This window comes from Bufo gargarizans, chromosome 9 (genome assembly GCF_014858855.1).
Source record: "Bufo gargarizans isolate SCDJY-AF-19 chromosome 9, ASM1485885v1, whole genome shotgun sequence".
NCBI lineage: Eukaryota > Metazoa > Chordata > Amphibia > Anura > Bufonidae > Bufo > Bufo gargarizans.
Window position 1 is genome coordinate 148,229,272 of NC_058088.1, and position 25,113 is coordinate 148,254,384.

The window sequence follows — 25,113 nt, forward strand, 5'->3', positions numbered from 1 at the left end:
CCGCAAGAATTAATGGAAAGTAGAGTTAAAATTTCAAAATTTCACTTTTCTGGCAGATTTTCCATTTGAATAATTTTTTTTCCAGTTACAGAGCAAGGGTTAACAGCCCAACAAAACTCAATATTTATGGCCCTGATTCTGTAGTTTACAGAAACACCCCATATGTGGTCGTAAAAACTGCTGTACTGGTACACGGTATTGCGCAGAAGGAAAGGAACGCCATATGGTTTTTAAAAAACAGATTTCACTAGGATAATTTTAAGCTGCCATGTCACATTTGAAGACTACAGAAACTACGGGATAAGGTGGCAGATTTGTTGGTACTATTTTAGGGTACATATGGTTTTGCTGCTCTATATTACACTTTTTGTGACGCAAGATAGCATAAAATAGCTGTTTTGGCACTGTTTTTATTTTTTGTTATTTACAATGTTCATCTGACAGGTTAGATCATGTGGTGTTTTTATAGAACAGGTTGCTACGGACGCGACAATACCAAATATTTTTGGTTGTTTGTTTCAGTTTTACATAATAAAGTATTTTTTTTTTAAAAAAAGATTTTTTTAGTGTCTCCACTTTCTGAAAGCTGTAGTTTTTTTTTTTGGGGGGGGCTACTGTCTTGTGTAGGGGCTCATTTTTTTCGGGATGAGATCACAATTTGATTGGTACTATTTTAGGGTGCATATGACATTTTTATCGCTTGCTATTACACTTTTTGTAAAGTAAGGTGACAAAAAATAGCTTTTTTGACCCAGTTTTTATTTTTTACGGTGTTCATCTAAGGGGTTAGATCATATGGTATTTTTATAGAGCAGGTTGTTACAGATGCGGCGATACCTAATATGTATACTTTTTTTATATACTTGTTTTACACAATAACAGCATTTTTTAAACCAAAAAAAATCATGTTTTAGGGTCTCCATAGTCTGAGAGCCATAGTTTTTAATATTTTTTGGATGATTTTTTGCAGGATGAGATGACAGTTAGATTGGTGCTATTTTGGGGGGGCATACGCCTTTTTGATCGCTTGGTGTTGCACTTTTAGTAATGTAAGGTGACCCCCCCAAAAAAATTTGGTGTTCATTTGAGGGCTTAGGTCATGTGATACTTTTATACTTTATTTGGGGAAAAGGACGCTTTTTTTTACTTGAAACTTTTAATGTTTTTTGAAAACTTTATTTTTATAACTTTTTTTTACACTTTATTTTTTGTCCCACTCTGGGACTTCAATTTTTGGGGATCTGATCCCCTTTACAATGCATCACAATACTTCTGTATTGTGATGCATTGCCTGTAAGGCCTCTTTCACACGGGCGTTGCGGGAAAATGTGCGGGTGCGTTGCGGGAACATGATTTTTCTGCACGAGTGAAAAACATTGTAATGCGTTTTGCACTCGCGTGAGAAAAATCGGCATGTTTGGTACCCAAACCCGAACTTCTTCACAGAAGTTCGGGCTTGGGATCGGTGTTCTGTAGATTGTATTATTTTCCCTTATAACATGGTTATAAAATAATAGCATTCTGAATGCAGAATGCATAGTAAAATAGCGCTAGAGGGGTTAAAAAAAATAAAAAAATAATTTAACTCACCTTAATCGACTTGATCGCACAGCCGGCATCTCCTCTGTCTTCTTTCTTTGCTGTGTGCAGGAACAGGACCTGTGGTGACGTCACTCCGGTCATCACATGGTCCATCACATGATCCATCACCATGGTAAAAGATCATGTGATGGATCATGTGATGACCAGAGTGACGTCACCACAGGTCCTTTTCCTGCACACAGCAAAGAAAGAAGACGGAAGAGATGCCGACTGCGCGATCAAGTGGATTAAGGCAAGTAAAATTTATTTTTAAAAAAATTTAACCCCTCAGCGCTATTTTACTATGCATTCTGCATTCAGAATGCTATTATTTTCCCTTATAACCATGTTATAAAGGAAAATAATAATGATGGGGTTTCCATCCCGATCGTCTCCTAGCAACCGTGCGTGAAAATCGCACCGCATCCGCACTTGCTTGCGGATGCTTGCGATTTTCACGCAACCCCATTCATTTATATGGGGCTTGCGTTACACGAAAAAACGCATAAAATAGAGCATGCTGCGATTTTCACCCAACGCACAAGTGATGCATGAAAATCACCGCTCATGTGAACAGCCCCATAGAAATGAATGGGTCGGGGTTCAGTGCGGGTGCAATGCGTTCAACTCACGCATCGCATCCGTGCGGAATACTCGCCGGTGTGAAAGGGGCCTAAGTGTATTATTTTGTAAAACTAAAATAAAAAAGTAGACATATTAGGTATCGCCACATCCGTAAGAATCTGCTCTATGAAAATACCTCATGACCTAACCCCTCAGATGAACACAGTAAAAAAAAACTGTGCAAGAACAGCTAGTTTCTGCAAACTACAGAATTAGGGCAATAAATATTAAGTTTTGTTTGGCTGTTAACCCTTGCTTTGTTATTGGAAAAAATTGATTAAAATGGAAAATTTGCCAAATTTTTTTAATTCTTAAATTTCATCTCCATTTGCCAATAACTCTTGTGGAACACCTAAAGGGTTAACAAAGTTTGTAAAATCAGTTTTGAGGGGTGTAGTTCTTAGATGGGGTCACTTTTATGGAGTTTCTACTCTAGGGGTGCATCGGGGGGCTTCAAATGGGACATGGTGTAAATAAACCAGCAAAATCTGCCTTCCAAAAACCACACAGCGCTCCTTTCTCTCTATGCCCTACCGTGGGCCCGTACAGTAGTTTACGACCACATATGGGGTGTTTCTGCAAACTACAGAATCAGGGCAATTAATATTGAGGGCAATTAATAATGGAAAATTTGCCAAAAAATCTAAATTCTGAATTTTTATCTCCATTTGCCATTAACTTTTGTGGAACACCTAAAGGGTTAACAATGTTTGTAAAATCAGTTTTGAATACCTTGAGGGGTGTAGTTTCTAGAATGGGGTAATTTTTGGGTGGGTACTGTTATGTAAGCCTCACAAAGTGACTTCAGACCTGAACGGGTCCTTAAAAAGTGGGTTTTAGAAAATTTCTGAAAAATTTCAAGATTTGCTTCTAAACTTCTAAGCCTTGTAACATCCCCAAAAAATTAAATGGCATTACCAATATGATCCAAACATGAAGTAGACATATAGGGAATGTAAACTAATAACTATTTTTGGAGGTATTACTATGTATTATATAAGTAGAGAAATTGAAACTTGGAAATTTGCAAATTTTACACCATTTTTGGTATATTTGGTATTTTTTTATAAATAAGAATACTTTTTTTTTTTATACTCAATTTTACCAGTGTCATGAAGTACAATATGTAATGAAAAAACTATCTCAATTTTAAAATGGTCTGGATAAGTAAAAGCGTTTCACACATAAAGTGACACTGGTCAGATTTGCAAAAAATAGCCTGGTTCTTAAGGTGAAATATGGCCGTGTCCTTAAGGGGTTAAGGACCTCCGCCGTCCGGTCCTCAAACATGCGCGGAAGTCCGGTCCCCAAACATGGCACCCGCTCGCCCATGCAGCACATGGCTGATCGCATACATTTTCCCTTTCAGATGCCGTGGTCAAATGTGACCACGGCATCTGTGCAGTCTGGAAGCGGAAGTCGCACACTACCGCTCCGATAACAGCTTTTCCTGGCTGAGATCGGGGAACCTGTTACATTGATCTAATAGGCGGAAGCCTCAAGCAGGCTTCTGGGCCTATTAGATAACTATACCAATACAGGCCACTAGGTGGCAGCATTGTATTGGTATAGTGCAAATGAAGTGTTCAATGGTGTCTATATAGACATCATTGAACACAATATGCAATCTGATGATTGCCAGTTATTGTCACCCAAGGTGACTTAAAAAAAGTAAGAAAAAAGTTAAAAAGTTTTTACAAATATAAAAAAAAAGTTGAAATCACCCCCTTTCCTTAAAATGAAAATACTTAAACAATAAAAAAATAAACATCATGGGCATCGCCGTGTGCAAAAACGCCCATACTATTAAAATATAATAATATTATTGGCATACAGAAAATGGCGTAATGGGAAAAAAATAAAAACAGCCAATTTGCCAATTTTTTTTCACTTCAACTACCCAATATATTTTTTTATAAAAAGTGATCAATAAGTCGCACACACTTCAAATTGGTATCACTGAACAGAACAGACCGTCCTGCAAAAAATAAGCCCTCACACAGCCCCATACACATAACTACAAAAACGTTATAGGGGTCAGAATATGGTTATAAAAAATAGATTTTAATTTTTTTTCAGTATTAAAACGCAAGAAAAATTATACAAGTGTGGTATCGTTGTAACCGTACTGACCTGGAGAATGAAGATAACAGGTCAATTTTTCTACATTGTGTACAGTGTAAAAAAATAAAAATAAAAACCTTTATCAGAATTGCGTTTTTTCCCAATTCTACCCCATTTAGAATTTATTTCCTGCTTCCTACTACATAGTATGCAACCGTTAATGATGCCATTAGAAAGTGCAACTTTCCCAATTGGTTCAGGACCCGACTAGAGGGACGGCCAAACTGGACCTGACAGAACAACAGATGTGCAGGTTGGGGGACACCTGGAAAATAGTGACCAAAATGTAATAACCTTCCAATTATCATTCAAAATAGTGTTTCTTCAGAGAGGCACAAAAATACTAAATTTCTAAAAAGCGAAATTTAGCCAATTAAGACAGTCTGTCGGCCTAACTAACTGTGACAAAATCCTCTAAATAAAAATACAGGCACAAAATTTGATATTTTTAAAAGCATTCTAAACTCTAATTGTGAGAGGTACATACCTTCTGGCAATAAAAGGTTAAGGAACAAGAAAAAAAACTATGTGGATAAATAGAATTGTAGAGAAAGCAATAAATGACAAAAAGAAAGCATTTAAATCACTAAAACAGGAGAGTAGCGAGGAAGCATTGAAAAACTATAAGGAAAAATATGGACTATGTAAAAGACAAATTAAAGCAGCACTTTACAGAGTTGCAGAGAGCATACTTTTTCTCTGCTGTATTTGCTTAGGAAAATAAACTGTCAGATGAAATGCACAATGTAAAAGTAAATTCTCCATTAAAAGTGGCCTGTCTAACCCAGAAAAAAGTACAACGGCATCTTAAAAAGGTAACAATAGACAAATTGCCAGCACCAGATGGCATACACCCCCGTATCCTAAGAGAGTTACGTAATGTCATAGCCAGACCCTAATTTTTGATATTTACAGACTCTATACTGACAGGGAGTGTTCCACAGGATTGGCGCATAGCAAATGTGGTGCCAATATTCAAAAAGGGTTCAAAAACAGCTGGTTCGAAACATGTAGACCGTACTGGGGCTTATTTTTGGAGGTTTCTATCACCGCTGTACATTTGGTTTGTGGAATAAACGTCAAGCAAGAAAAACAAGGTGCTGGATCTTTCTTCCTTTCCGTTCAAGTTTATATGCTTGGGTCTCACCCCATCCGTGCACTCTTAAAACTGTTGATGCAGGTGAGCTGGACTTTTACTATTATTTGTTAAAAAACAGAGCCTGGAAACTATAGGCCGGTAAGTTTAACATCTTTTGTGGGTAAACTCTTTCTAATTAGGTTTTCTAAGAGATGCTATCTTGGAGTACCTCAATGAAAATAAGCAAATAACGCCATATATCAGCATGGCTGCATGAGGGATCAGTCATGTCAAACTAATTTAATCAGTTTCTATGAGGAGGCAAGTTCTAGACTTGACAGCGGCGAATCAATGGACGTCGTATATCTTGACTAGAGTTGAGCGGACACCTGGATGTTCGGGTTCGAGAAGTTCGGCCGAACTTCCCGGAAATGTTCGGGTTCGGGATCCGAACCCGATCCGAACTTCGTCCCGAACCCGAACCCCATTGAAGTCAATGGGGACCCGAACTTTTCGGCACTAAAAAGGCTGTAAAACAGCCCAAGAAAGAGCTAGAAGGCTGCAAAAGGCGGCAACATGTAGGTAAATCCCCTGCAAACAAATGTGGATAGGGAAATGAATAAAAAAAAATTAAAAAAAATTAACCAATATCAATTGGAGAGAGGTCCCATAGCAGAGAATCAGGCTTCACGTCAGCCACCACTGCAACAGTCCATTGGCATATATTTAGGCCCAGGTACCCAGCCAGAGGAGAGAGGTCCCGTAACAGTGAATCTGGCTTCATGTCAGCAGAGAATCAGTCTGCATGTCTTAGCAGAGAATCAGGCTTCATGTCAGCCACCACTGTAACAGTCCATTGTCATATATTTAGGCCCAGCACCCAGGCAGAGGAGAGAGGTCCCGTAACAGAGAATCTGGCTTCATGTCAGCCGAGAATCAGTCTGCATGTCATAGCAGAGAATCAGGCTTCACGTCACCCAACATTGAAACAGTCCATTGGAATATATTTAGGCCCGGGCACCCAGACAGAGGAGATGTTCATTCAACTTTGGGTTGCCCCGCAATATAATGGTAAAATAAAAATAAAAATAGGATTGAATGAGGAAGTGCCCTGGAGTACAATAATATATGGTTACGGGGAGGTAGTTAATGTCTAATCTGCACAAGGGATGGACAGGTCCTGTGGGATCCATGCCTGGTTCATTTTTATGAACGTCAGCTTGTCCACATTGGCTGTAGACAGGCGGCTGTGTTTGTCTGTAATGACGCCTCCTGCTGTGCTGAATACACGTTCAGACAAAACGCTGGCCGACGGGCAGGCCAGCACCTCCAAGGCATAAAAGGCTAGCTCTGGCCACGTGGACAATTTAGAGACCCAGAAGTTGAATGGGGCCGAACCATCAGTCAGTACGTGGAGGGGTGTGCACACGTACTGTTCCACCATGTTAGTGAAATGTTGCCTCCTGCTAACACGTTGCGTATCAGGTGGTGGTGCAGTTAGCTGTGGCGTGTTGACAAAACGTTTCCACATCTCTGCCATGCTAACCCTGCCCTCAGAGGAGCTGGCCGTGACACAGCTGCCTTGGCGACCTCTTGCTCCTCCTCTGCCTTGCCCTTGGGCTTCCACTTGTTCCCCTGTGACATTCGGGAATGCTCTCAGTAGCGCGTCTACCAACGTGCGCTTGTACTCGCGCATCTTCCTATCACGCTCCAGTGAAGGAAGTAAGGTGGGCACATTGTCTTTGTAGCGTGGATCCAGCAGGGTGGCAACTCAGTAGTCCGCACACGTTAAAATGTGGGCAACTCTGCTGTCGTTGCGCAGGCACTGCAGCATGTAGTCACTCATGTGTGCCAGGCTGCCCAGAGGTAAGGACAAGCTGTTCTCTGTGGGAGGCGTATCGTCATCGTCCTGCCTTTCCCCCCAGCCACGCACCAGTGATGGGCCCGAGCTGCGTTGGGTGCCACCCCGCTGTGACCATGCTTCATCCTCATCCTCCTCCACCTCCTCCTCCTCCTCGTCCTCCTCGTCCTCCAGTAGTGGGCCCTGGCTGGCCACATTTGTACCTGGCCTCTGCTGTTGCAAAAAAACTCCCTCTGAGTCACTTCGAAGAGACTGGCCTGAAAGTGCTAAAAATGACCCCTCTTCCTCCTCCTCCTCCTGGGCCACCTCCTCTTCCATCGTTGCCCTAAGTGTTTTCTCAAGGAGACATAGAAGTGGTATTGTAACACTGATAACGGCGTCATCTCCACTGGCCATGTTGGTGGAGTAATCGAAACAGCGCAACAGGGCACACAGGTCTCGCATGGAGGCCCAGTCATTGGTGGTGAAGTGGTGCTGTTCCGTAGTGCGACTGACCCGTGCGTGCTGCAGCTGAAACTCCACTATGGCCTGCTGCTGCTCGCACAGTCAGTCCAGCATGTGCAAGGTGGAGTTCCACCTGGTGGGCACGTCGCATATGAGGCGGTGAGTGGGAAGGCCGAAGTTACGCTGTAGCGCAGACAGGCGAGCAGCGGCAGGATGTGAACGCCGGAAGCGCGAACAGACGGCCCGCACTTTATGCAGCAGCTCTGACATGTCGGGGTAGTTGTGAATGAACCTCTGCACCACCAAATTCAGCACATGCGCCAAGCAAGGGATGTGCGTCAAACCGGCTAGTCCCAGAGCTGCAACGAGATTTCGCCCATTATCACACACCACCAGGCCGGGCTTGAGGCTCACCGGCAGCAACCACTCATCGGTCTGTTGTTCTATACCCTGCCACAACTCCTGTGTGGTGTGGGGCCTGTCCCCCAAACATATGAGTTTCAGAATGGCCTGCTGACGTTTACCCCGGGCTGTGCTGAAGTTGGTGGTGAAGGTGTGTGGCTGACTGGATGAGCAGGTGGAAGAAGAGGAGGAGGAAGCCGAGGAGGAGGAGGAGGCAACAGGAGGCAAAGAATGGTGCCCTGCGATCCTTGGCGGCGAAAGGACGTGCGCCAAACAGCTCTCCGCCTGGGGCCCAGCTGCCACTACATTTACCCAGTGTGCAGTTAGGGAGTAATAGCGTCCCTGGCCGTGCTTACTGGTCCACGTATCTGTGGTTAGGTGGACCTTGCCACAGATGGCGCTGCGCAGTGCACACTTGATTTTATCGGATACTTGGTTGTGCAGGGAAGGCACGGCTCTCTTGGAAAAGTAGTGCTGGCTAGGAACAACATACTGTGGGACAGCAAGCGACATGAGCTGTTTGAAGCTGTCTGTGTCCACCAGCCTAAATAACAGCATTTCATAGGCCAGTAGTTTAGAAATGCTGGCATTCAGGGCCAGGGATCGAGGGTGGCGAGGTGGGAATTTACGCTTTCTCTCAAATGTTTGTGAGATGGAGAGCTGAACGCTGCCGTGTGACATGGTTGAGATGCTTGGTGACGGAGGTGGTGGTGTTGGTGGTACATCCCCTGTTTGCTGGGTGTCAGGTGCCAACATTCCTCCAGAGGCGGAGGAAGAGGCCGAGGCGGCAGCAGAGGAAGAGGCCGAGGCGGCAGCAGCAGAAGAGGCCGAGGCGGCAGCAGCAGAAGAGGTAGCAGGGGGAGCCTGAGTGACTTCCTTGGTTTTAAGGTGTTTACTCCACTGCAGTTCATGCTTTGCATGCAGGTGCCTGGTCATGCAGCTTGTGCTAAGGTTCAGAACGTTAATGCCTCGCTTCAGGCTCTGATGGCACAGCGTGCAAACCACTCGGGTCTTGTCGTCAGCACATTGTTTGAAGAAGTGCCATGCCAGGGAACTCCTTGAAGCTGCCTTTGGGGTGCTCGGTCCCAGATGGCGGCGGTCAGTAGCAGGCGGAGTCTCTTGGCGGCGGGTGTTCTGCTTTTGCCCACTGCTCCCTCTTTTGCTACGCTGTTGGCTCGGTCTCACCACTGCCTCTTCCTCCGAACTGTGAAAGTCAGTGGCACGACCTTCATTCCATGTGGGGTCTAGGACCTCATCGTCCCCTGCATCATCTTCCACCCAGTCTTGATCCCTGACCTCCTGTTCAGTCTGCACACTGCAGAAAGACGCAGCAGTTGGCACCTGTGTTTCGTCATCATCAGAGACATGCTGAGGTGGTATTCCCATGTCCTCATCATCAGGAAACATAAGTGGTTGTGCGTCAGTGCATTCTATGTCTTCCACTGCTGGGGAAGGGCTGGGTGGATGCCCTTGGGAAACCCTGCCAGGGGAGTCTTCAAACAGCATAAGAGACTGCTGCATAACTTGAGGCTCAGACAGTTTCCCTGGTATGCATGGGGGTGATGTGACAGACTGATGGGCTTGGTTTTCAGGCGCCATCTGTGCGCTTTCTGCAGAAGACTGGGTGGGAGATAATGTGAACGTGCTGGATCCACTGTCGGCCACCCAATTGACTAATGCCTGTACCTGCTCAGGCCTTACCATCCTTAGAACGGCATTGGGCCCCACCAAATATCACTGTAAATTATGGCGGCTACTGGGACCTGAGGTAGTTGGTACACTAGGACGTGTGGCTGTGGCAGAACGGCCACGTCCTCTCCCAGCACCAGAGGGTCCACTAACACCACCACGACCATGTCCGCGTCCTTTACTAGATGTTTTCCTCATTGTTATCGTTCACCACAACAACAAAAATATTATTTGACCCAATGTATTGAATTCAAATTCAGGCCTTTTTTTAAAGACAACTAACACTATCTGGCTATCTATTTAGGTACCGTATTACACTAATACAGGCACAGCAGTAACCACAGATTTAGCTGACTATAAATTTGAGGCCTATTATTTAGGCGCTGGGTGACAGGTTTAGGTTTACTGACAGAATTAGACTTGGAAATGCACAGTAGCGTGTGTGTGAAGTTATTCAGAAGGACCCTATGTGCACCTTGAATCTGATATACCCTTTTAGGGATAAATTTAAAGTAGGCCTGATACAGCAGAAACCACTAAATTAAGAAATTGCTAAATTGGGAATTGTATTTCAACCCAGAACAAAAACTGTGCTTTGACGGACACTAAATAACTTGACCAGCCACACCAGTAACGACAGATTTAGCTGGATATAAATTTGAGGCCTATTATTTAGGCGCTGGGTGACAGGTATAGGTTTACTGACAGAATTAGACTTGGAAATGCACAGTAGCGTGTGTGTAAAGTTATTCAGAATGACCCTATGTGCACCTTGAATCTGATATACCCTTTTAGGGATAAATTTAAAGTAGGCCTGATACAGCAAAAACCACTAAATTAGGAAATTGCTAAATTGGGAATTGTATTTCAACCCAGAACAAAAACTGTGCTTTGACAGACACTAAATAACTTGACCAGCCACACCAGTAACGACAGATTTAGCTGGATATAAATTTGAGGCCTAGTATTTAGGCGCTGGGTGACAGGTATAGGTTTACTGACAGAATTAGACTTGGAAATGCACAGTAGCGTGTGTGTGAAGTTATTCAGAAGGACCCTATGTGCACCTTGAATCTGATATACCCTTTTAGGGATAAATTTAAAGTAGGCCTGATACAGCAGAAACCACTAAATTAAGAAATTGCTAAATTGGGAATTGTATTTCAACCCAGAACAAAAACTGTGCTTTGACGGACACTAAATAACTTGACCAGCCACACCAGTAACGACAGATTTAGCTGGATATAAATTTGAGGCCTATTATTTAGGCGCTGGGTGACAGGTATAGGTTTACTGACAGAATTAGACTTGGAAATGCACAGTAGCGTGTGTGTAAAGTTATTCAGAATGACCCTATGTGCACCTTGAATCTGATATACCCTTTTAGGGATAAATTTAAAGTAGGCCTGATACAGCAAAAACCACTAAATTAGGAAATTGCTAAATTGGGAATTGTATTTCAACCCAGAACAAAAACTGTGCTTTGACGGACACTAAATAACTTGACCAGCCACACCAGTAACGACAGATTTAGCTGGATATAAATTTGAGGCCTAGTATTTAGGCGCTGGGTGACAGGTATAGGTTTACTGACAGAATTAGACTTGGAAATGCACAGTAGCGTGTGTGTGAAGTTATTCAGAATGACCCTATGTGCACCTTGAATCTGATATACCCTTTTAGGGATAAATTTAAAGTAGGCCTGATACAGCAGAAACCACTAAATTAGGAAATTGCTAAATTGGGAATTGTATTTCAACCCAAAACAAAAACTGTGCTTTGACGGACACTAAATAACTTGACCAGCCACACCAGTAACGACAGATTTAGCTGGATATAAATTTGAGGCCTAGTATTTAGGCGCTGGGTGACAGGTATACGTTTACTGACAGAATTAGACTGGGATATGGCCAAAAAATAGCCACACTATTGATGGTTAAATGCACTTGGTGTGACAGCTTGACCAACCACACTATTGAGGGTTAAATGCACTTGGTGACAGGCTCAGCTTGCCCCTGATGTAGTATATGGCCAAAAAATAACCAGACTATTGATGGTTAAATGCACTTGGTGTGACAGCTTGACCCTGATGTAGGATTTAGCCAAAAAACAACCACACCATTGAGGGTTAAATGCACTTGGTGACAGGCTCAGCTTGCCCCTGATGTAGTATATGGCCAAAAAATAACCACACTATTGCTGGTTAAATGCACTTGGTGTGACAGCTTGACCCTGATGTAGGCTTTAGCCAAAAAACAACCACACCATTAAGGGTTAAATGCAGCTGGTGCACCACAGGACACAAAATGGCCGCCGATCACCCCAGAAAAAAGTGACTGAAAAACGCTCTGGGCAGCCTAAAAACAGTGAGCAATTCAATAGCATCAGTTCAATCATCCACAGCTGCAGATCGATCTCTGAATGAAGTCTTTTGGAGGAGTTAATCACTGCCTAATCTCGCCCTAACGTCGCGGCTGCAACCTCTCCCTATGCTGATCAGAGCAGAGTGACGTGCGGCGCTACGTGACTCCAGCTTAAATAGAGGCTGGGTCACATGGTTCTCTGGCCAATCACAGCCATGCTAATAGTAGGCATGGCTGTGACGGCCTCTTGGGGCAAGTAGTATGGCGCTTGTTGATTGGCTGCTCTTTCAAAAAGCGCCAAGAAAGAGACGAACACCGAACCCGAACCCGGACTTTTACGAAAATGTCCGGGTTCGGGTCCGTGTCACGGACACCCCAAAATTCGGTATGAACCCGAACTATACAGTTCGGGTTCGCTCATCCCTAATCTTGACTTCACCAAAGTATTTGACACTGTAAGACAAAAAAAGTTTGTATATAAAATGAGAATGCTTGGACTGGGAGAAAATGTCTGTATGTGGGTAAGTTACTGTCTCAGTGATAGAAAACAGAGGGTGGTTATTAATGGTACACACTCAGATTGGGTCACTGTCACTAGTGGGGTACCTCACGGGTCAGTATTGGGCCCTATTCTCTTCACTATATTTCTTAATGATCTTGTAGAAGGCTTGCACAGTAAAATATAAATTTTTGCAGATGACACTAAACTGTGTAAAATAATTAACATGAAAGAGGACAGTATACTACTACAGTGCGATCTGGATAGATTGGAGGCTTTGGCAGAAAAGTAATGCAAGTTACCCATACATAGTAAATGGTAAAACAATGTGTAACACTGACATGGAAAAGGACTTTAGAATTTTAGTGAACAGCAAACTTAGGCTACTTTCACACTGGCGTTTTGGCTTTCCGTCTGTGAGATCCGTTCAGGGCTCTCACAAGCGGTCCTAAACTGATTAGTTTTGCCCTAATGCATTCTGAATGGATAAGAATCTGCTCAGAACGCATCAGTTGGACTCCGTTACGTCTCCATTCCGCTTTGGAGCTTGCAGCGTTTTCGTGTCCGTCTGACGAAACTGAGCCAAACGGATACGTTCTCACAATGTTAGTCAATGGGGATGGATCCATTTTTTATGACACAATCTGTCACAATAGAAAACAGATCCGTCCTCCATTGACTTTAAATGGTGTTCAAGACGGATCTGTCTTGGCTATGTTAAAGATAATACAAACGGATCCGAATGGATCCGTCTGTGCAGATCCATGACCGATCTGCACCAAACACGAGTATTAAAGTAGCCTAAGCTGTAGAAATCAGTGTCCGGCAGTTGCGGCCAAGGCCAATAAGATAATGACTTGCATTAAAAGGGGCATAGATGCCCGTGATGAGAACATAGTCCTGCCACTCTACAAATCACTAGTCAGACCACACATGGAGTACTATGTACCATTCTGGGCTCCTGTGAACAAGGCAGACATAGCAGAGCTGGAGAGGGTTCAGAGGAAAGCAACTAAAGTAATAACTGGAATGGGTGGACTACCAGTCCTCTAAAGTGATGAAAATTGGCTTCTACCTCACAAGGTTTTTTGCCTTTCTCTGGATCAACTTGCAGGATAACAGGTTGAACAGGATGGACAGATGTCTTTTTTTAGTCTTATAAACTATGGGGTTATTTATTAATCTGAAATGCGCCTAAAGTAGGCGTATTTTAGGCACAGATGGCACCACTTTTCCTCCCTCACGCCAAGTCTAAAATTGTGGGTGTGGTGTGTGGGGAGGGGCGAGGGTCGGCAGGCCCATACGATTTATCATTTTCTACGCCTGTTTTAGGCATAGAAAATGGTCTAAATGTCTCACATTTAGAACTGGTGCTGGATACATGGAAGTTATGGAGACGCCTGCAGCAGCAGTGCAGGGCTTTATCAAGACCAGCATCTAAAATGGAAGTCTTAATAAATGTGCCCCTATGATACTATGTTATATTATGGATGATGTTACTGTAAAAAAAACCTTAGTATAGAAAAACACTGAAGATTGCAAACTAATCTTATAGCTTTATTGAAAACAAATTTTTGTAACATGATGTTTTCTTTATCTGTTTCTCTATCATACAGTCCTAAAGAATGATTCCTCAAAGAGAAGATCTCGAAAACCACTACCACCTGCACCTTCTGATGCTTTGGTAATAACAAGTGCAGACTATTGTAGCTGAAAATCCAGTTATTTTCCTCTTTGATTGTGTACCTTTTTTAGTGCTATGGATACCTCCTTCAATGAGTGTTGGGAGGGCAATCCTGTTATGCTTCCAGTGATTGGCTTTGTAACACCCTTTTTTATTTATTTAATTATTTATTTTTTTATTTTATTTTTTTGAGGCAAGGTAACCAAAAATGGCTGCACAATTTTAGAAGTTTTTTTCTAATTTATATAAAAAAAAAATAATAATAATCTTGTGGACATAAGTATTTAGACCCTTTGCCATGACACTTGAAATTTAGCTTCGGGGCCTCTAATTTCTCTTTATCATCTTTGAGATTTGCATATACCTTGATTGGGGTCCTCCTATGGTAAATTTAGTTGATGGGACATGATATGGAAACACGTGCCCCTGTCTATATAAGGTCTCACAGCTGACAATGCATACCAGAGCAAAAACCAAGCCATGAAGAAGAAATAATTGCCTGTAGAGCTCATGGACAGGATTGTATGGAGGCATAGATCTGGAGAAGGGTACGAACAATTTCTGCTGCACTGAAAATACCCAATGGAATTAAATGGAAGAGGTTTGGAATGACCAGGACTCTTTCAAGATCTGGCTTCCCCACAAAACTATGTAACCTGGGGAGAAGGGCCTTAGTAAGAGAGGTTGCAGCGAGCCCCAGAGTGGCTGTTGCAGAGCATGGGAGTAATAAAAGGCCTGATGAAGTACTGTGTCACTGTGTGATCTCTCGGGCTGTTGCTCCCTGGAGATCAGTGCGGCGGAAATGTAGTATTGAAGAATGAGGCCAGAGTTAAACATAAAGTCTTTTTTACTAAGTGCAACATAGAACTTCAAATACATTCAATAGCAGCAGAATTTGAGTTCACTATCCTCTGGTACCTGTAAAGATGATGGCGGCAGATTGCATGGCTGCAATTTAGCACTTAGGTCCTACTTGCCAAGTAATGTTCTGGGTAATGAGTGTCTTAGCCGTAGTCCCTCACCGAACAGCAGTACATTCAAATGCTGGATTTAGCTATTTACTCTGCTGTATCTCTTCTCATAGATTCATTTGAGGCAATAGATAAGGTTGATTTATTTCTTCTCCTTGCTTCCTCTCCTTTCTATAGCTTAACAGGCACTCCCCCTCCTGGAATTAAGCAGGACTACCCCAATCCTACCAAGAGGAGAGCAACAGGGTGGTTAGCCCTTCCTTGTTAACTCTTGCCAACCATTCCTTACTGGGAATAGCGGCCATACATACAAAATACATAACATAACAATATAAAATACAATATAATACATGACTATTTACTATATGTAGTACCCCCAGGTCTGAGGTACTTCAAGGTGACCAAGAACATAATGTTCACTCTGGCTGAGCCCCAAAGATCCTGTGTGTAGATGGGAGAACCTTGCAGAAGGTAAATCATCACTGCAGCACTCCACCAATTTGGGCTTTTTGACATAGTGGCCAAAAAGTAACCACTCCTCAGTAAAAGACACACGATAGCCCACCTGAAGTTTTAAAAACAAGCATCTAAAGGTCTCTCAGGATTGATCAAGATTGAAGTTTTTTTACCTCAATTTTAAGTATCATGTCTGGAGGAAATCAGGCACTAATCATCACCTGCTCAATGGTGTTTTTCAGTAACTGGGACATGGAGACTAGTCACAGTTGAGGGAAAGCTGATTTAAGCAAAGTATAGAGATATTCTTAATAAAATCCTGATCCAAAGTACTCTGGACCTTAAACTGGACTGAAACTTCACATCCAACAGCATAATGACCCTAAAGCACACAGCCAAGACAACATAGGAGTGTCCAGCCACAGCCCTGACTTGAACTCAATTGAGCATCTCTGGAGAGACTTGAAAATGGCTGTCTCTATCCAACCTGACAGAGCTTAAGTGGATCTACAGAGAAGAATAAGACAAAGATCCTGATCTGGCTCAAAAACCCTGTATAGACAGTCTTGAATATAGAAAAGTCTTCTTTATTTCATTAAAATGCGCATAGAATAAAAACCTACAGAGAAGAATGTCAGAAAAAAAAACAAATCCAGGTATGCAAACTTTGTGGCATCATGCCCTAGAAGACTGGAGGCTGTAATCGTCGCTGCTGAAGGTGCTTAAACTACAGGGAGTGCAGAATTATTAGGCAAGTTGTATTTTTGAGGATTAATTTTATTATTGAACAACAACCATGTTCTCAATGAACCCAAAAAACTCATTAATATCAAAGCTGAATATTTTTGGAAGTAGTTTTTAGTTTGTTTTTAGTTTTAGCTATTTTAGGGGGATATCTGTGTGTGCAGGTGACTATTACTGTGCATAATTATTAGGCAACTTAACAAAAAAAACAAATATATACCCATTTCAATTATTTATTTTTACCAGTGAAACCAATATAACATCTCAACATTCACAAATATACATTTCTGACATTCAAAAACAAAAACAAATCAGTGACCAATATAGCCACCTTTCTTTGCAAGGACACTCAAAAGCCTGCCATCCATGGATTCTGTCAGTGTTTTGATCTGTTCACCATCAACATTGCGTGCAGCAGCAACCACAGCCTCCCAGACACTGTTCAGAGAGGTGTACTGTTTTCCCTCCTTGTAAATCTCACATTTGATGATGGACCACAGGTTCTCAATGGGGTTCAGATCAGGTGAACAAGGAGGCCATGTCATTAGATTTTCTTCTTTTATACCCTTTCTTGCCAGCCACGCTGTGGAGTACTTGGACGCGTGTGATGGAGCATTGTCCTGCATGAAAATCATGTTTTTCTTGAAGGATGCAGACTTCTTCCTGTACCACTGCTTGAAGAAGGTGTCTTCCAGAAACTGGCAGTAGGACTGGGAGTTGAGCTTGACTCCATCCGCAAACCGAAAAGGCCCCACAAGCTCATCTTTGATGATACCAGCCCAAACCAGTACTCCACCTCCAACTTGCTGGCGTCTGAGTCGGACTGGAGCTCTCTGCCCTTTACCAATCCAGCCACGGGCCCATCCATCTGGCCCATCAAGACTCACTCTCATTTCATCAGTCCATAAAACCTTAGAAAAATCAGTCTTGAGATATTTCTTGGCCCAGTCTTGACGTTTCAGCTTGTGTGTCTTTCAGCCTTTCTTACCTTGGCCATGTCTCTGAGTATTGCACACCTTGTGCGTTTGGGCACTCCAGTGATGTTGCAGCTCTGAAATATGGCCAAACTGGCGGCAAGTGGCATCTTGGCAGCTGCACGCTTGACTTTTCTCAGTTCATGGGCAGTTATTTTGCGCCTTGGTTTTTCCACACGCTTCTTGCGACCCTGTTGACTATTTTGAATGAAACGCTTGATTGTTCGATGATTACGCTTCAGAAGCTTTGCAATTTTAAGAGTGCTGCATCCCTCTGCAAGATATCTCACTATTTTTGACTTTTCTGAGCCTGTCAAGTCCTTCTTTTGACCCATTTTGCCAAAGGAAAGTAAGTTGCCTAATAATTATGCACACCTGATATAGGGTGTTGATGTCATTAGACCACACCCCTTCTCATTACAGAGATGCACATCACCTAATATGCTTAATTGGTAGTAGGCTTTCGAGCCTATACAGCTTGGAGTAAGACAACATGCATAAAGAGGATGATGTGGTCAAAATACTTATTTGCCTAATAATTCTGCACTCCCTGTAAGTACTGAGTAAAGGGTCCAAATACCTTTATCAATGCAAGATTTTAGTTTTTACTTTTTAAAGAGAGTCTGTCACCTCCATATGGCCATATACAGCGCTTATATGGCTCTGTAGCACACCTATACAGGATTGTAACGGTACCTTTGTTCTTTTCTTTAGACTTGCACCAACAGGAAAAGCAAAGTTTAATTTATATGCAATTGAGCACTCGCAAGTGCGCAGGGGCGGCGTTCACTGTGTAGGTGCCCAGGCTGCTCTGCCTTCTTTTCACTTTACTCCTCCCAGCCTCTGCCGTTGCCTGCCCTCCAAGTCCGGACGTATCGATAAGGCAAGAGACTTGGAGGGCGGGCAACGGCAGAGGCTGGGGAGGAGTAAAGTGAAAAGAAGGCAGAGCAGCCTGGGCACCTACACACTGAACGCCGCCCCTGGGCACTTGCGAGTGCTCATTTGCATATGAATTAAACTTTGTTTTTCCTGCTGGTGCAAGTCTAAAGAAAAGAACAAAAGGTACCGTTATAATACTTAGTAAATCAAACAGTTCCAAATTATCTTGGGTTTTTATTTTCTTGTATTTTTTATTTATCTGTCACAAAGCAAGCTGGAACACAATGAAAAATTCTAAGTCCTTTCTTAACTTGTTTCTAAAGCACACATATCTTGAGATGAAACATGTGAAACAGGAAAAAACATACATGTATAATAGATGACTCAACTCATGCCATCTGTAGGACATTTATTGCCATAGGTTCTTATGTTAAAAATGTATATGTTAAATGCATACAGTAGTTTTTTGAAAAATTGGACTGGATGGTTGCGACAGATCCCTGTGATGTGTATTATTTTATATAACTTATTACAATTCAAGAAAGGTTACGGGTGAGCAAATCTATATGTTAATCTTTACAGGGTGTAAGGTGCTGTGCACATTTTTTGCTGTACCCCAGAGCATCTGCAAATGATTTGTTATTTAATCTCATGCAATGTTATGCTATGTAATGTCATGTTAAAGCAGCATAACCATGTATGGATGACACACCCAGGGTTAACAATCCTGTATCAGCCCTTTTCAGGAAGTTTGGTGGGGATCTAAGATCCGCAACCGTCTCAGAGAGTCAATTTTAGGCCTCATGCACACGACTATATCATTTTGTGGTACACAAAACACGGATCCACAAAACACAGATGATGTCTGTATGACATCCATGTTGCTTCCATTTTATTTGTGGACCCATTGACTTCAATGGTCCTTGGTCCACATTTTGCAGCCAAGAATAGGACATGTTATATTTTTTTTGAAATGGACACACATAGAAATTAATGGGTCCAGGCAATCCCAAAAAAATGCAGATCATACTTAGATACAAAATATAGTGTGTGTGAGGCCTTAGGGGAGAGTTCAGTGAGAGAGGAAGCTGTGCCTCATATTTCCTCTTCTCAGGCCAAGAAAGCTACAGATCTCTGTGTGAATTACTGCAAGATTAACAGAAAGAGAGGAAGATAAATGAGAATTTAGAATCTGTATGGCAAAGTATAGGAGTCAGCAAGGTAACATGCTATTACAGCCATCTAGACTTTGTTGCAGTTAAGGACATCCTTCACCACTGGACATATCCTGACCAGACATATATTAAAAACCCTGCCAGCTTTAGATTCTGCTGAGAGAGACTTTAGCAAGATAGTGTACAAAGAGGGCCATAACTCCCATCATAGTAACACAGTTTGTAAGGCTGAAAAAAATATATCTGTCGATCCAGATCAGTCCGTATTCCTGCAAGTTGATCCAGAGGAAGGCCAAAAAATCCAGGGAGGTAGAAGCTAATTTTCTTAATTTTAGGGGGAAAAAATTCCTTTCCGACTGCAATCAGAAAGTCGGAATAACTCCCTGGATCAACCCATGTCCAGAAATATAGTAAATATAATTTGTAATATTATTCTACTCCAGAAATAGATCCAGGCCCCTTTTAAGCTCTTTTAGTGATATAACCATCATGTTCTTCAGAGAGAAGATCTCTGCACTGACTCCTGATATATTTATATATAGTTATTAGATATTCCCTCGGTTATTTTTTTCTAAACTAAATAACCCTAATCTTGATAATCTTTCAGGGTACTGTAGATCACCCGTTCCAATTATTACTTTAGTTGCTCTCCTCTGAACCCTCTTGAGCTCTATGTCTGTCTTATTCACAGGAGCCCAGAACTGTACACAGTACTCCATGTGTGGTCTGACTAGTGATTTGTAAAGTGGCAGGACTATGTTCTCTTCAAATGCATCCATCGCTCTTTTGATACACTCCACAATCTAATTGGCCTTGGCAGAAGCTGTCTGAGACTAGTTTCTACGTCTACAGGAAAAGTTAAGTGCACATCTGGAGGACTGCTTAAGGAAGAGAATCAGACACAGACAACCCCAACACATGTTTCGCATGGCCTCCTCAGGGGGCTAGCTATGTGTGGGACACTAAGTAAAAACTACTGAGAACCAAATAATCATAATCGCAATAAATTCACACACATTAATAATTAATGTCTTAACTAGATATGCAAATTATCCGTCACTCGCAAAACATAGTGGAGAGCAAGCCACATGTGATAATGGCGGCCAGTTCCAAGTATTAGTGCCGTAGCCAACATTGTGCCATGTGAAGTGAAAGTGACATGCAAGATGTAGAAAAATGCAAAAAAAATACATTAGTGAAAAATAATCAACGTTAGCAATAATAATTGCTATGGTACTGTTGCCAGCCTTATATTTTACTGAGAGATACTTTAGCAAGTGTACAAAGAGGGCTATAACTCCCATCATAGTAACATAGTTTATAGGGCTGAAAATACATCTGTCCATCCAGTTCAGCCTGTTATCCTTCAAGTTGATCCAGAGGAAGGCAAATATGAGGTGAAAGCCAATTTTCCTCATTTTAGCAGAAAAAAATATTTCCTGACTCCATTCAGGCAATCGGAATAACTCCCTGGGTCAACGACGAGTATGGTGAAACCAAGGTGTCTTTATTTTTAATTTTTCTTATGCAAGGCAACTTAAAAAGTGACAGTGTTTCGGTCAGATTGGACCCTTTCCAAACACTAAAAGAGAGAATTAAACATACATCTTTACATGATGGTTTTTTTCATACAAAAGATGATAGTATCACTTAGGTAGAGTATCACTCTTAGGTAGAATGGTAGGTAATGAACATTATAGTCCACAAATGGCTGATCTGTGCAGGTATCTGTGTGATCGAGTTAAGTTTGCATAAACTATGTCAATGGTAAACCACAGTTAGGCATTGAGGTACAAATAAACACGGTGTTAGGAAACGTAGTAGCCCGTCGCTAAAGGAACCGGGTCCCCTGATGTATACAACGCACTTCCCAAGTTGCCCGTTTAGGTTAGGGAAAAAGATGGAAGAAGTATTGAGCTGGAAGACGTGTATCCACACCATGTGCTAGAGAGCATAAGAAGATGGCCACAACTTTTTTTTGCTACTTGACTGTATATTATCATCCTTTGTATGAAAAAAAAATCATGTAAACATCTATGTTTAATTCTCCATTTTAGTGTTTGGGAAAGGTCTAATTCTGACCAAAATGTCACACTGTCACTTTTTAAGTTGCCTTGCATAAGAAAAAAAAAAAGACACCTTGTTTTCACCATACCCATTAGAGTGCTGAAGTTTCTATGACGACACTCCAGAAATACATCCAGGCCCCTCTTGAACTCTTTTAGTGAACTCACCATCACCACCTCCTCAGGCAGAGCGTTCCATAGTCTCACTGCTCTTTCCGTAAAGAATTATCTTCTATGTTTGTGTACAAACCTTCTTTCCTCCAGACGCAGAGGATGTCCCCTCGTCACAGTCACAGTCCTGGGGATAAATAGGTGATGGGAGAGATCTATGTACTGACCCCTGATATATTTATATATAGTTATTGGATCTCTCCTATCCTCACACTAATATCCCCCTAGGGCAATGGTGTGAACCTATGGTACACGTGCCAGAAGGGGCACTCAGAGCCCTGTTTGTGGGCACGCATGCAAGTCTGGATTATAGATATAAATAGATAAAATATCCCAGGGCGCAAGAATCCAGTCCAGATAGTAATAGTAAATAGACACGTATTTATTGCAGAAGTACAACGCGTTTCGGGGAGTAGTTCCCCTTCATCAGGTACATAACACTTGTACCTGATGAAGGGGAACTACTCCCCGAAACGCGTTGTACTTCTGCAATAAATACGTGTCTATTTACTATTACTATCTGGACTGGATTCTTGCGCCCTGGGATATTTTATCTATTTATATCTGTATCCTACCACTTCTTGGAGACTTCAGGGATCTCCGACAAGAAGTCATTCCTCCGCGGCTGCAGATCCACCAGTGAACCGTGACTCCATCGCAGTCATTGACAAGCTTTTACTAGAGTTGTGCCTACAAATAGCACAACCACAAAAGGTGAGCCCTGTACTGGAACCATTTATTTTATCTGTCTACCAACGGTATTACCCTATGGTGCGCCCTGCTTTGTTTTTAACAGCATAAAGTAAGTCTGGATTATAGGCAGGCAGATCCCGACTGGCAATCTGGAGGCCGGCCAGTCTGCTCTTTAAATGTGAGGCACGGTGACACGTCCTGGCTGGTGGCATGCCCGCCCTCCACTAGCTCTGTGTGGGCCATCCGCAACATTGCCGTATGCAGAAGGGAATGCTGACATCAGGATGACAGACACTTTGCTGCGGCTCTGGATCCCTCCCTCCTGCAGGCTCAGCACACGGTGAACTCCAATAGAGTTTGGGACCCCTGACTCTACTTAGGTAGGCCTCAGTCCTCAGGCCTATATATGGAATCCATATTATGGAGGCCCTCCATTGGAGGATGTATGTAAGGAGGATGGATGAGATGTGTATTATACTGCCCTATATACTGTACATTGACGAGCAAAAAGTTAGCAATGTTTTGAACTTTAGATTTTCATGTTCCATATCTCACCTTCCACTACAGCTTTGAATGTGAGACTACACATCTCATACAGTACATAAATTGGACTTGCAACTATTTAGCATATGATTAGTTGTGCAGATTATTGTCATGTAACTGCATTATTATTGTTTTGCTCCTGGTGGTGGAACAATCTTTTACTTCTTGGATACTACAAATTACAACCTGGTCCTACATTCCCTAATAGCTCAGTGTGTTATTAGGTTGATTCTCAAGCAAATGGTCACTGGTTCAAATCCAGGAGCAGCCATGAAGAAGATTTCCAAAGAAAAGAGAAACAGTATCATCCAGCTCATCAATAGCATTTTCTCGGACAAGAAAATTGCCAAACTGCATCATATTATTGCCATGTTGGAAGAATACGAAATCAAGCCGTCTATCCATTCCAAAGCCAATAGATGGACGTCCAGGCAAAATATTAGAGTCATCAACTCGGCTCATCACAAGGGCTGTCAGTTCTGGTGTGACAAACATGGCAGTGGAGGTGGCTTGTATGCTTCGTAATGGTGAGATCACAGAAGTCCATGCAAGCACCATGCAAGTCTGGAATGGTGGCTGGAAAAATGATGAAGCCTTGACTTCAATATTGTCATAAGGAGGGTTGGCTCGAGTTTGCAAAAAGTACGAACAGTGGACAGTAGAAGATTAAAACAGGTGATTTGGAGCAATGAGACAAAAGTCAATAGACTGGGCTCTGTTGGGTGCAAATGAGTCTGGAAGAAACAAGGGAAAAGGGGGCTAGCGGAATTGAGAAATTGAAGGAACTGTCAAGTTCAGTGGAGGAAGCCTGATGATATGGGATTGTTTCACAGCCAAAGGTGTTAGATACTTGACCAGAATGGATAGTTGTTTCAATGCTGAGCTATATGTGAGTATCCTACAAGACGATTTACTTTATACACTCGAGTGCTATGGGTATGAAAGGGAGGAGATAGTGTTCCAACAGGACAATGACCCGAAGCATACGTGGAGATTGGCAAAGAAATGGTTCTATGACAATGAAGTAGAGGTGCTGGATTGGCCCCCACAGTCCCCAGACCTCAAACCAATCGAACACTTGTGGGTAGAGTTGAAGAAAAAGCTGTATTCGTACCGAAATGAATCGACCAGTATGCACCAACATGAACATGTAGAAGAGAACTGGGAACAGGTATTCTTGAATCTGATTGAAAGCATGCCCAGAAGGATTCAGGCAGTGTTGAAAGCCAAAGGTGGATTTACAAAATACTAACAAAATATTAAAAATGTAAATTTTGAATTTTAGGAGCAATACAGTAACAATGCAGTTACATGACAAAATTTGCACAACTAATCATGTGCTTAATAGTTGAAAGTCCAATTTATGTATGAGATAGCCAAGATGATGTCTATAAAATGATGATAGTATCACGTTTGAAGTTTTAGTGGATGGTGAGATATGAAGCCTGAAAGTCAAAAGTTCAAAACATTAATACCCTTTTGCTCGTCAGTATATGGATGATGCTTTGGAGATGATGAGCTATGTATTCTACTGTCCTGTATATGGAGGATGTACAGGGTGGGCCATTTATATGGATACACCTTAATAAAATGGGAATGGTTGGTGATATTAACTTCCTGTTTGCGGCACATTAGTATATGTGAGGGGGGAAACTTTTCAAGATAGGTGGCGACCATGGCGGCCATTTTGAAGTTGGCCATTTTGAATCCAACTTTTGTTTTTTCAATAGGAAGAGGGTCATGTGACACATCAAACTTATTGGGAATTTTACAAGAAAAACAATGGTGTGCTTGGTTTAAATGTAACTTTATTCTTTCATGAGTTATTTACAAGTTTCTGACCACTTATAAAATGTGTTCAATGTGCTGCCCATTGTGTTGGATTGTCAATGCAACCCTCTTCTCCCACTCTTCACACACTAATAGCAACACCGCAGGAGAAATGCTAGCACAGGCTTCCAGTATCCGTAGTTTCAGGTGCTGCACATCTCGTATCTTCACAGCATATATCAAAAAGTGCATAGAAAAAGTGCATAGATCACATTGTTGTACCCATAGGAGTCCATACAATGAGCAAAAGTGCTTGATTGTT

General features: G+C 42.2%; 1 protein-coding gene across 3 annotated transcripts in view; it reads left to right on the plus strand.

Annotated features, from left to right (window-relative positions):
* BTK (Bruton tyrosine kinase) overlaps positions 1-25,113 on the plus strand; it is a 474,008-nt gene that overhangs the window by 298,598 nt on the left and 150,297 nt on the right. For all 3 annotated transcript variants that reach the window (XM_044306622.1, XM_044306621.1, XM_044306623.1), the window contains one exon: positions 14,282-14,349. In XM_044306622.1, the coding sequence (XP_044162557.1) occupies positions 14,282-14,349 (68 nt within the window). The remainder of the gene's footprint in view (positions 1-14,281; positions 14,350-25,113) is intronic.